The following is a 13,090-nucleotide window of genomic DNA, read 5'->3' as shown; positions in this document are numbered from 1 at the left end:
CAGGCTTTCAGTCTATGTTGCTCTCTCTCTCTTTCCCGTGCCAGCAGACCCAGGTCACTGGGATCTGCTGTAGCACTTCCATCCATCTATCCCTCTCTTCGGGGATCTTCTTCTCTCTAGCTCTCCAACCAACTGACTTCTAATCCTAATCTCTTCCCGCTCCTTGTAATGTAATCTAAATCCACCCACCTCCCAGCACGTTTCGTGTTCCAAGCAAGGAGCCACCAATGGGTGCTTTGCTATACTACAAGCAGGGAGCCGCCAAAGGTGCTTTGCTACACTACTTTGTGGTATAGAGTGCAGGTGTTGGAGTTTGGTCAGGGGTCTCCACCTTACCTGGATGGTGGGATACCACACCTCAGGAGGAGGTGCAGTACCTCTGTGGCGACTGAGCCTCAGGGGGGCCACATTATCAACATTGCTCCATAACACCCTATGCTATAAGTATAGCAATGATGTTGTAAAACAGAACATGTGGACCACTCCAATAAGCAAAAAATGTAACTGCAGTACGTTAATGAGGTAGCATAGCCTATTTGCAGGGATAATGCTTGCTATTTCTGCACCTTGATCTGAGATCCCTAATATTAACAGATTTATTGTGACACATCTAGTGATGGACGAGTAGAATCGTTGCTCGGGTCTCCCCGAGCACGCTTGGGTGATCTCCGAGTGTTTTGGCGTGCTCGGAGATTTAGTTTTCGTCGTCTAAGCTGCATGATTTGCGACTTGTAGATTGGCTGAATTCATGTGGAAATTCATTAACAAACTGGCATTCTACACATGTATTCAAGCTGTCTAGCAGTCGCAAATCATGTGTCTAAGGCGACAAAAACTAAATCTCCGATCACGCCAAAATACTCGGAGACCACGCGAGCATGCTCGGGAATACCCGAGCAACGAGTATACATGCTCATCACTAGACACATCCCTTAAGTATTGAATTTAGTTTTTTCATTCAGTCCGATTGCCACAGGTGCAGAAAATCCAGCCCCCCACCATGCAGTATACCTGTACTAATAGGAGTCTCATTCTAAAGACCTCACTTATATCAGTTTATTCCTGTACCATTGCTACAAGTCAGATAATTACATTTCTTTCAGCCTAAATATTCCACAATCAGAAAGTGGTATTATTAAAAATTGGAAGGGTTTAGCAACTGAACCAAGAAGTGGCAAAACATGTGATGTTTCGGGACAAGGTAGTTGAGTGCTGAGGCATATAAAAGTCACCAACGCTCTGCTGACTCTAACTGCAGAATCCAAACCTCATCGGTCATTAATATCAGTGCATTGGGAGCTTTATCACATGGATTTCAATGGCCGAACAGCTACATACAAACCTTACATCACCAAGTACAATGTCAGGCATGGAATGGAGTGGTGCAAAACACACCTCTGCTTTCATCTGGAGTAGTGGAAACATGTTCTGTGGATTATCAAATCATACTCTGCCAGCTTGATGGATGAATCTGAGTTTGATTTATACCAGAAGAATGCTACCAGTCTGAGTTAATTGTGCCAACTGTAAAGTTTGGTGGTGTGAATTTACTTTGGTTTCTTTTTTCCACGGTTTGGCCTAAACTGAAACATAATCACATCATATAATCCAAATAAAATATTATTTGTGTTCTTTTTTGAATATTTGTCCCCCTCGAGGTTATTTTGATTCTTGGTTAGTGGTTGGTTTAGGCTGCTCATAGCCATGAGGGGAAATGCTAATACTTCAGCATATTAAGATAGTTTGGACAATTCTAAGACTCCAACTTTGAGAACAGTTTGGGGAAGGCCCCTTTCTTTTCCAGCATGACCGTGCCCAGTGCACAAAGCAAAGTCCACAAAAGCATGGTTGTGTGAGTTCGTAGTGAGGAAGAAACTGACTGGCCGCACTGAGTCCTGAGTATTTGAGACCTATTGGATGAGCTGGAATGATTGTAAGCCACACCCTCTCGTAAAACCAACCTGTCTGACTTGCACAAGCTCATCTGTGTGAATGGGCAAAAATTTGTACAGACAAACTCCAAAATGTTGAAAAAAGCTTTCCTAAAAAGTGGAAGTTGCAAAGAGGGGAACTGACTTCATACTAATGCCTGTGGGATGTCAAAAAAGCTGCTGTAGGTATAATGTGTAGGTGTCCGGATACATCCATATAATGTACAGTATGTCCTTATGTACAGGTGTCCAAAACTGTGCAGAGTTTTCTGTTTGGTCTAACTAGTGATTTGTACAAAGACAAAATTATGTTTATCTCTATCTTAGTACTTGCATGGGAACAGATTAGTTATTGCCTGGAAAACATTATAAAAACTAGAAGGTTTGAAAAATGAATGTCTGGTTCAGATGAGTATATTCTGGGTCTGGGCACTATCTGCAATTTTCCACTCATCCCGACAAGTGCATGGACCTGCACATAGAGCTAGCAACATACTCAACCATACTCAAATTGCAGATGTGACTCACCTAAATTTTACAGTTGCTTTCTGAACTAGGCATAAAAGTAGCAAAATAAAAGCTTCACTTTTTGACAGTGAGTGTAATCAATGAGGGAAACAGGCTGCCACAAGAGGTGGTGAGTTCTCCTTCAATGGAAGTTTTCAAACAGAGGCTGGACAGACATCTGTCTGAGATGGGTTAATGAATCCTGCATTGAGCAGGGGGTTGGACATGATGACACTGGAGATCCCTTTCAACTCTAATATGTCTCCCGTTATTGACCCAACCTGTTTACTTGCTGTATTTGACCTCTCCATTCCTGATTCCAGATTTGAATAGTGAACCCATGTTGCCTGTGTAAGGTGTCCCGGCCAGTAGCCGTGGGTGAGCTGCTGCTTCTCCACACCCTGGAACTTTACAGAAACACTGTGTCCCAGTCCGTTTGTGTCATGTTGTGTACAGTGCATTGTCCTCACTTGCAGGCCGGAGGCCTCCACTGCATCCACGTCCCTAGTTCTAGGATCAGCCACACATCAGGGGACACCTGGTTAGTTATAACAAGTTCAACTTCACTGGACAGTTCAAGTACTTCAGTGTTTAATACACAGTATCGGGCACAGCAGCCTCCAGTTCCATTTTCATCAACACAGTACATTTCAAGCTCTTGCTTAAGTTCAGCTATGACTATCCCTATGCTTGATCTTCCTGTCAACCCCAGAGATTTCCTGTCATGCACCACAGCACTTCTGAAATCCATTAGATTTCCCTCACACATTTCCCTATTTCTTCTGTATGCAAGGGATTAAGGCACACTCCTCAGTGCCTAACTTGAGCCATAAGCTTTACATCCAGCAATTCCCATGCTCGGCTGGTCCCAAACATTTAACATTATCCTATACTATTCCTATTACTGTACACTTGTAAGGCTCCCCACTGCCTTATCTAATCTAAGTAAGCGCTAAACTATGTTCTATACTTTCCCTACCCCTGAGCTGAGTGTACCAGGTTACTTTAGATACAGGAAAGATGTATATCTTTGTACCGTGTTAGCCAGTAGATAGAAAAATATTCAGGATTGAGAGTCCTCAGTAGTTGATACCTTTTAATGGCTAACTGAAAAGATGGTAACACATTGCAAGCTTTCGAGACTACTCAGGTCTCTTCATCAGGCTGGACTAATACAAAATCTGAAGTCACATATTTATGCACAATACAGCCTAGAAAAAATGCAATAGATAAGACAAGTGACGTGAAGCAGAACTATCAATATGGGAGAGGGAGAAACATAAATATAAACATTGGACCAGTTCATAGATAAGGAGTCCGGATGTTTTATGGTCCTCTGATTGGGGTCTAGTTCTGTGTTGTGATTCCCCCACAAGGTTTTAAAAGGAAATTCCTTAATTGATGTAAAAAGACATAAATCCATGCGACACATTCATTCCAGCACTGAGAGTGTCAAGGTTCATCATAAATTTGTACTCCCAAACTCGTCTCTCTCTCTGAGAATTGAAGTTACCTTTCAATACCAGTAATTTCATATCCACGTTGCTGTGATCAGGGATACAGAAATGTTTTGCCACAGGTAGATCCAATCTTTTTTCTCTTATTGTGTGACGATGAGCATTCATCCTTGTTCTAAGCTTTTGCCCTGTCTCCCCCACATACAGACCCCCAGTTGGACATTTAGTACAAATAACTAAGTACACCACATTAGTGTACATGTGGTGTACATGTGGTGTACTTAATTATTTGTACTAAATGTCCAACTGGGGGTCTGTATGTGGGGGAGACAGGGCAAAAGCTTAGAACAAGGATGAATACTCATCGTCACACAATAAGAGAAAAAAGAATGGATCTACCTGTGGCAAAACATTTCTGTATCCCTGATCACAGCAACGTGGATATGAAATTACTGGTATTGAAAGGTAACTTCAATTCTCAGAGGGAGAGACGAGTTTGGGAGTACAAATTTATGACGACCTTTGACACTCTCAGTGCTGGAATGAATGTGTCACATGGATTTATGTCTTTTTACATCAATTAAGGAATTTCCTTTTAAAACCTTGTGGGGGAATCACAACACAAAACTAGACCCCAATCAGAGGACCATAAAACATCCGGACTCCTTATCTATGAACTGGTCCAATGTTTATATTTATGTTTCTCCCTCTCCCATATTGATAGTTCTGCTTCACGTCACTTGTCTTATCTATTGCATTTTTTCTGTGCTGTATTGTGCATAAATATGTGATTCTTCGGATTTTGTATTAGTCTAGCCTGATGAAGAGACCTGAGTAGTCTCGAAAGCTTGCAATGTGTTACCATCTTTTCAGTTAGCCATTAAAAGGTATCAACTACTGAGGACTCTCAATCCTGAATATTTTTCCAGGTTACTTTAGGCATTTCAAATACAGTACCCACACAGCGGCATCAGTACCTATAACACTATGCATTTTACATTACTTTTTACATCATACAATAAAACGCACTAAAACCCAAGTCAATATTCACACTGCAAATGTTGTCTTCAGGGGCAGGTATAGAATAGTCATTGTCACACCCTTACACCTACCCAGACCTTGGACCGTCTGACTACACCCTGGAGTGGTACCTGGTGACTACCGGAATCCCAGCATATCCTCACCATCAGAGGCTCTAGTGAATACGCATCAGTCAGTAACTTACATCCTTAAGGGTATGCCCAGCTCGTGGCACAGTGGGTCTACACCCACCAGCGTCACACCAGACAACCTGCCTAATGCCTCCTGGCCCAATCGCACCTTCTCCACTGATTAGTAGCTTTCTGTCAATATACATTATACACAGAAAGCTGCCAATCAGTGTTGTATGTGAGGTTACACAGGGCTCAGAATTCCAAGCACTGCTAGTTCTGCAATAGAATAAGCTGTGATGCTATCATAACTGCTGCACCCAGTAAACTAAGTGATGCATTGCTGGAATCAGGGTCTCAGTTTCAACCTCATTTTGCTGTCAGGTTACATAGCAAAAACCTGCTGCTTACAGATTGCCTTTAATGGGTTGTGTTTTTTTCCACATCTGTAATAGACATATGATTGGGAAATCTGTAAGAAGACAGTAAGTTCAAGCCAAGGTGTTAATGTTCTACAAAACCGGAGCCCTTGTTTTTACACCTCCTATTAAACTCAATTTAACAGTGGACAAATACTTTTTTAAGTTACAGAAACTGCTGAAGAGGTGAGAAAAATGTATCTGGGGCCAAGCGGACAGGTCTGCTGTAAGAAACAAGGGCCAAAATAAGTATAAGACAAAACCTCTTCTAGAATCTGGGGGGGGGGGAGAGGGGAATCAACGAGCGGGAAATTACATAAGCAAAATATATTGGTAATAGAATAAGAGAACATACTTTTAGCCTCTTCAAGTATAAGGATAACACTAGATGCATTGACGTTGTATTTCAGAGAACTATTCACTGAATCTCTTATTTTTATATAAAGCAGAGGTTCAAATCAAATTTAAATTAGATTGTTTCCCAAACTTTCCGTTAATCAGCTGGTGAGACATCTCCATAGCAGGGATAAGGACAATGTCTAAATAACAGTGCCAAATATATTTCCTTGGGTTTCATTCAAGAATGTTGACTAGACAAATTAACATCTACCATGTTGGATATAGGTTGCATGAAAACAAGGTGGGATCACAAAATCCTCTGTTTAAGAAAAATTCTAAGGTATTTAGGGAAACTATTTTATCAATGTATTATTGTGATTGAACAATCATTCACCTATTTATTCTCTTTTCAATGACACATTAAAAACAATTGTTTAACTCTAAGGAAATACATTTTGAAACTTTTTTTTAACCACTGGTATATCTGCATTGCCACAGTTTCCTAGGGCCTTTCTTTCATATTATAAATTGGAAACAAATTTCTTTATACTAAAGATGAGCGGATCTATCTGCGGAGGATCGAGTTTCCAAAGAATTTCCTTAATTTCTTGTGTATTGTCCCCATGTGACTGTATGCGCTCCTGACGACGTCTGAGCATGCTCTAGATACAACAGCAGGTGGTGTCCTAGATAGCAGCATCAGTGAGCTTCCGGATAGTCTGTCACTTCTTAGCAGTGTCAGGTGCACTGATACATAATGTCCCAGAGGTTTTGAAATTGGAATCAGGTCTGGGGAACATGAGGGCCTTAAATGATAAAAAAATGCCTTAACTATCCTAAAGCATTGTCCTACACTAGAAGGAAGCCAGGGCCAACTGCCCCAGCGTAAGCTTCGACAATGCCTAATCGATGAAAATGTGAACTTGCTCTAATCGGTGAAAAAAACCCCAATGTGCTAATGCCAACTGTGGTGTTCTCTGGCAAACAACATCAGGCTGTGAGCTTAGGTCACCCTCGTGGAGACTATTTTTGACAGTTTGATTAGAAATATGCACTCCAGTAGGCTGCTAGAGATCATTTTGTAGCTCGGCCATGTTCTTCCCCTGTTTGTCCTCACACAAAAGTACAGATACTATTCCTGCTGCTGGGTTGATAACTGTCTCTGGCCCTGTTCTCCTCTCATCATGTAATGGGCCTTGTTCTGGTAACCACACCATGACCTTGAGAACACAGTCAGCTTTCTCATGAGAGTACTTATTTATGTGCCATCTAGGAGGAGATGGACTAAATATGTAACCTAATGGGGCTGCAGGTACAACCTTATGGTACTAGTACAGACCAAAGATGCAAACAAAACCAGAGAAGAATCAATCCAGATGGATGAGGATAGGGTCATTTTTTGTGTGCACCACCTGCAAAGGTAATCCTTTTTTGAGCGTTATCTTCCTGTTCTGCTGTCGCTGTCATTTGCACTGAAGCAGGGGGAAATGTTTCATACTCTCGTACTTTGGTTTCATGACATTTGACCTTTAACAACGTGAGCATGGAATGTGATGTCCAGCCAAGCCACATGTCTCCTCAACGGCCTCATTTATTTCTGTGAAGCTGTTGAGTTCGGTTCAGGAAACCTGCGGCTGTTACGGATTTTGAAGTCCATGTTTGGACCATGAAAGTCAGATATGTGAAACTGGTCTCATGCTCTGCAACTGTACAAATTGATATTCGAGGAAGATTAATTGACTTTGCCTGTACTGTGATGCTTATTTTTTTTTTAGCAGATTCTATGAGGAAACGTTCTCAGTAGTTTTACAAAATGTGCTTATTTCTAGTTGTTCTTCAGAATAAAGCACATAATGTTTTTTCAAACCGGGAATGGAGCTTCCAAGGAAGAAGTTTAAAGCTTATTTTTTACCATATACAGGATTAGATCACATATTGATTGAAAAATCGCCATTATTGTGGGAAACAAGTCAAGCTGACACTGTTAATAATGGTATCCTGCTGAACTCCACGGGCACACCGAGTGCTGGCAGTACAGTATGTGGCTATACACCAGCAATGTTTTATTTCCCTTAATCTTTTCTTGTAGCCGTTGAGGTGCTGACATTGCTTATCAAGACCGTAGAGGAGTTTCTAATTTTGGAGCAAAGACAAGCCAACAGTTCTTATAATAATGTCTGTGCAGATGATAATACTAGGAGCAATTTGTTACACTCTGTTCTAGAGATTTTTTTCTCCTTATAATATGGATTGGGATTTTCTTTTCATTACAAGTGTTACTGTTTAGATTCAATGGGGCAGTTATCTTTAGGTGCACCAAAGTTAGCTGCCAGCTTTTGCGCCAACCATTGAAGAGGAATAATAAAGATTATTATTATTATTATTATTATTAAGAGGACGTGGGAGTGGGGGACGTAGGAAGAATCATTTCTTTTTTGACAAAATGTGTTAGACTGGAACTGACGACATTATTATAGGAAGAGGACCATAATAGGGGACATTGTAATAGGATGGGGCCCTTAAAGGGGGACATTGTTATAGGATTGGGCCCTAGATAAGAGACATCATTAAATATAAGGGACATTATTACTTGATGGGGCCCAGGATGAGGGACATTATTTCAGGAAGGGTCCAGAATGAGGGATGTTATACCAAGAAGGGGCACAGGATGGGAGACATTAGTACATATAGGGGCCCAGGATGGGGCTATTAATATAGCAAGGGGCCAATAATGGGGGACCATTAAATCAGGATGGGGGATATTAATGCACAAAGGAGCCCAGGATGGGAGTCATTATTACAGGTAAGGGCCAGGAAGAGGGACATTATTAAATAAGGGGCCAGGACAGGGACATTATTACACGGGGGCAAACATTTATGCCTTCACGTGTTGGCTCCCACCAACGTGGGGGTGGGAGCCCAGACCCATAATTTGCACTGGGGCACATCGAACTCTAGTTACACCGTGCATATGATAAAAAAGTGTCTGCATATATCAGCAAGTTTTTTTATGTTTGAGAAAGTATAATGTACTGCAGCTTCCTATATAAAGACATGCAATAAAAATGTACACTAAATCGTATACATTTCTGCAATTGGTGACATATACCAGTTGTACATTTATACAGTGGCATGCATCACAGCTCTCTGTCAAAGACACAGTATACGTTGGGAAATACCTGTGTCACTGAAAATGGAAAACTAAGTGTGACACGTCTTAGACACTGTACATATATATCTATATGCTGCTTGTAAATCTAGACGACAACCAATATGGGCTCTGTTACAGTTCCCACAGGTGTTATTAGAGAGAGGCATTTAAAGCATTTCCTACACAAACTCCATGGTGGCCCATGTCGGCGCTGTCCAGTTGTCATGGTTTGCTCAAGCTTCAGCTGCAGTCTAGCAGAGGACAGCAGAGTATCTCTAAATAGCGTTCTTTAAATCACTGAAACTTTGGGGTCAGGTTAAGTCCCATAACTCTTTGAAGAATTTTAAATTTTTTTTTGCCAACAGCTCATTTTTTTCTTGTAAAAAAAGGACCCTACAAAGCTGAATATTGCATTAATAAATGTAGAACTCAATAGGGTCAGTTTGCATTTCATGTATTATTTCAGCACAATATTTTATCCCTTTGCAAGCATTACCAATCTTATTTTGTGTGTTTAAGATATGGGATGTCGAATTGGAAAGATCTGCTGAAGCATGGGCTGAAACTTGTCTATGGGAACATGGTCCTGCAAATTTGCTCCCATCTATTGGTCAGAATTTGGGTGCCCATTGGGGAAGGTAAGACAAATATCTCTGTTTTTAGAAAAAAAAGTACTTCTATATATGAAAATTAAAGACTTTTTTTTTGCACTTCCAATATAGGTTCAGGCCACCTACTTACCACGTCCAGGCTTGGTACGATGAAGTTAGAGATTATACGTTTCCATATCCACAAGAGTGTAACCCTTACTGTCCATTCAGGTGTTCTGGGCCAGTGTGCACTCATTATACACAGGTATATTTTATATCAACCACAATTAACTTATGTAGATATTCTTTAAAAATTGGAGACTAATAATTGCATTACTGTAACACCTCAACTCCTCCTTAAGAGAATTTATTATCAGGGTTTTGCTATGCAATCTGAATGTCACTTACTGGGCAGCTTGCTGTAGTTTTGAACTTTCTGTGTACGATATGCATGAGCAGAAGAAGACCAGTCAGTGGTGGGGGCGGAGTTATATGGAGCTCATGAATAGGGAGGACTACATGACAGCAGTGTTACTAGTCCAAGTGATAATCGGCTGTTTATAAAACAGTGATTTTATCAAAACTACAGCAAACAGCTCTGTAAGTGACACATCCTTCGAATTGGTATCTCTGCCCCTACAGCATGATGATATCAGCTCAAGTAGCAAAAACTTGGTGACAAATTCCCTTTAAAGGGGTTTCCCTCTATAATACAGCTGTAGGACAGGGCGTAGGTTGTTGGTCTGGACTTTCAACAGTTCAATTTCAACAGTGGACTTGGTTGATATTGAGTCCAGTGCGATGTTTCACATGCACTCATAGACTTATATGGGTGTGTGTGATCCGATTCAGGATCGGAATGAGAAAATAATTGTAGGTTTGAGCTGCCCCACAGAGTAATATTGGGCCAAGTGGAATCTAATTTTTTATTGAATTGCACTTGTCCGATTTCATGGCAGGTGTGAGTGAGCCCTTAGTTAATATCTTATGTGTAATAGTTATTGGCAAAATGCATAAATTAATGTCACTGGAAGTATTTAGACTAAACTAGATGCCCTGTATATGCTGACTGGTATGAAAGCTTACGGCTACTATCAACTGACAGGAAACACACTACCATGAATGCAGACTGTAATCTGCCAAGTATTCCGGGCAAGAGGAGAGAGTTTGATAGTCAATCAACACAACAGAAAATTATCAGGATTTCTGTTATTAAAGGGAATCTGTCACCTGATTCATGTTGCCGAATCCTCAGGCAGCATGAATCAAAGCCTGGCTGCTCGATTACAGCGATTACAGCTAAGTATATTTTCCTCTCAAAGGTTTTGGCATTCCAGAAAGGAATATGGTGAGAAGATCCTCATAACAGCTATGTCCACCATCATATTGGTAGAAGATCCGTCCAGCCACCATAGCCGGAGACGAGACTAATCCGACGCCAGGTGATTGATCGCTCTCTCACTATGGGAGAGTCCTATCAATCAATTGTAGCGGCGCTTGGGAAAGCTAGCCAGGGGCGTTGCCACAACAGTTTCATCTCTGGCTATGGTAGCCTACCCAAACTTCTTACAGTATATATTATTTTGCTCTGTAATGGTGAAGTGTTTTGCAGAAAAATATACGTGGCTACAGTCATCAAGTCGAGCTCTGATACACCCTTCCCATGGTTTGGGCAGCATGAATCTGGTGACAGATTTTCTTTAAAGTGAGCAATTCAATGTACACCGACGTAAAATATTGGTACGAAAATGAAGTTTTGCCTTAAGATTAGCAGTATTCAATGGAGCTTTTGCCTGTGCTTCAAGAGGACTACCTTTTAAAGGTTGTAAATTATGATTATATTATTGAACTTGACATTTTCTGTTTCTTGGTTTTTCTTTATGCTTTCTTTTTTGCTTTCTTTCTTTTAAGGTGGTTTGGGCAACAAGCAGTAGAATTGGTTGTGCCATAAACCTGTGCCATAACATGAATGTTTGGGGGCAAATATGGCCAAAGGCAATATATCTAGTGTGCAATTACTCTCCAAAGTAAGTAAAGTTCAACTACATTGTATTTTTGGATAATATAGTAATACTAATATATAAACTGTATATAAAATACAAATAAGAAAAACTGTAAGTATAATGTTGCATGTAGTTTTCAAAATTTAACTTGAAAATTAGAACATATGTAAAGTGTCAAATATATAAATCTTGGCATTTAAAAAATATATATGTAATAACTCAATGGCAATATTATTTTTCAAAGGGGAAATTGGTGGGGTCATGCTCCCTACAAGCATGGCCGCTCATGTTCGGCTTGCCCACCCAGCTATGGAGGAGGCTGCAGGAATAATCTCTGTTACCGAGGTACAGTATACATCATAATTTTAAAACTTTTACAAGGGCGTCCTACAATGTATAATAGATCCAAGAATGCTATACTAAAGTTTGGATATGGATGAAGTATAGATATATTGAAAACTGTGAAAAGCAAATCGACATGTAACACATGCACATTTTAATGCAGATTTACCACGGATTTGTGGTAGAAAATGATTACGTGTGACTGTACCCTTATAGCCTATGTCTACACTCACATTTATGCTGGCTTCAGGGCTGTGGTTAGAGATGTGTTGACCTTGGTTACGATTTCTAATATCAACTAGTAGAACTGTAAACTTAGATCTAGACTGTTATAAAACTTGGAACTTGCACCAGAAATCTATATAAATCGGTGAGTCGCTTTATAAATATGTTGATCAATACATAAAGGTAGAATGGATTTAATGGTATTGCAATCTGATGTCATTCAGCTTTATCTGTAGAATCATAGGATTTCAAAATCAAAATACCATTTTTTGGGGGTGAACTTGCGTAAAAGTGTTGTCTTAATTGCATTACAAATATGCATATTATTATATATGAATATATAGCCTCAATACACTGATGAAACATGTCGGGGAGGCTTAGGGCAAATTTTTAATAGTTCTGGTCAGGGTAGTTCTGGAATGGCAATAGATATGGTGTATAGGTAGCGGTCGCACCTTGATCCATACGCCTATAATTGTAAATAATATTGGAACAATAAGTACTTATAGGACGTGAGTTCATTTGATCATGGCATTGCTTTGGTACGTGCCCAATGAACACAGGGCAGATAAATTTTCACCACACACTCAAAGTTTAGTGCAAATATTTTTAATTTTTAATTATTGCTCAAGATACGGTAAGTCCAAGTGGCGGACAAAAGTATGTATGATAGAAGCGAATTTAACGTTTCAACTCTCTCCCGGGCCTTTGTCACATAGTCGCTCTAAGGGCAGGGGGGGTGGAACAGGATGTCAGTACACAAACATAGAAAGTATATACATAATTTATTACAATATTTACAGTATAAAAAATATGACAAAGATACCTGGCAGGAGAAAATATATTATGAATCACATGATGAGACCACAGAAAACGCTGCATTGTGTATATGTGTTAGGTGCTGGAAATATGTATCTCTCCCTTATTTTGTTTCTGTACCTTAATTGAAATATTATCCATTGACTATAAACATGT

The 13,090-nt window shown here is 40.1% G+C and overlaps 1 protein-coding gene across 1 annotated transcript in view; it reads left to right on the top strand.

Moving 5' to 3' along the window:
* The window catches only part of CRISPLD1 (cysteine rich secretory protein LCCL domain containing 1), a 162,455-nt gene that overhangs the window by 48,072 nt on the left and 101,293 nt on the right, over positions 1 to 13,090 (top strand). The window contains exons 3-6 of the mRNA XM_073550630.1: positions 9,475 to 9,593; positions 9,678 to 9,810; positions 11,457 to 11,572; positions 11,793 to 11,893. Coding sequence (XP_073406731.1) covers positions 9,475 to 9,593; positions 9,678 to 9,810; positions 11,457 to 11,572; positions 11,793 to 11,893 — 469 coding nt within the window. The remainder of the gene's footprint in view (positions 1 to 9,474; positions 9,594 to 9,677; positions 9,811 to 11,456; positions 11,573 to 11,792; positions 11,894 to 13,090) is intronic.

This window comes from Dendrobates tinctorius, unplaced genomic scaffold, assembly GCF_039654945.1.
Source record: "Dendrobates tinctorius isolate UK_male_01 unplaced genomic scaffold, ASM3965494v1 ptg000165l, whole genome shotgun sequence".
Lineage (NCBI taxonomy): Eukaryota > Metazoa > Chordata > Amphibia > Anura > Dendrobatidae > Dendrobates > Dendrobates tinctorius.
This window is presented reverse-complemented; position numbering and strand designations above follow the sequence as displayed.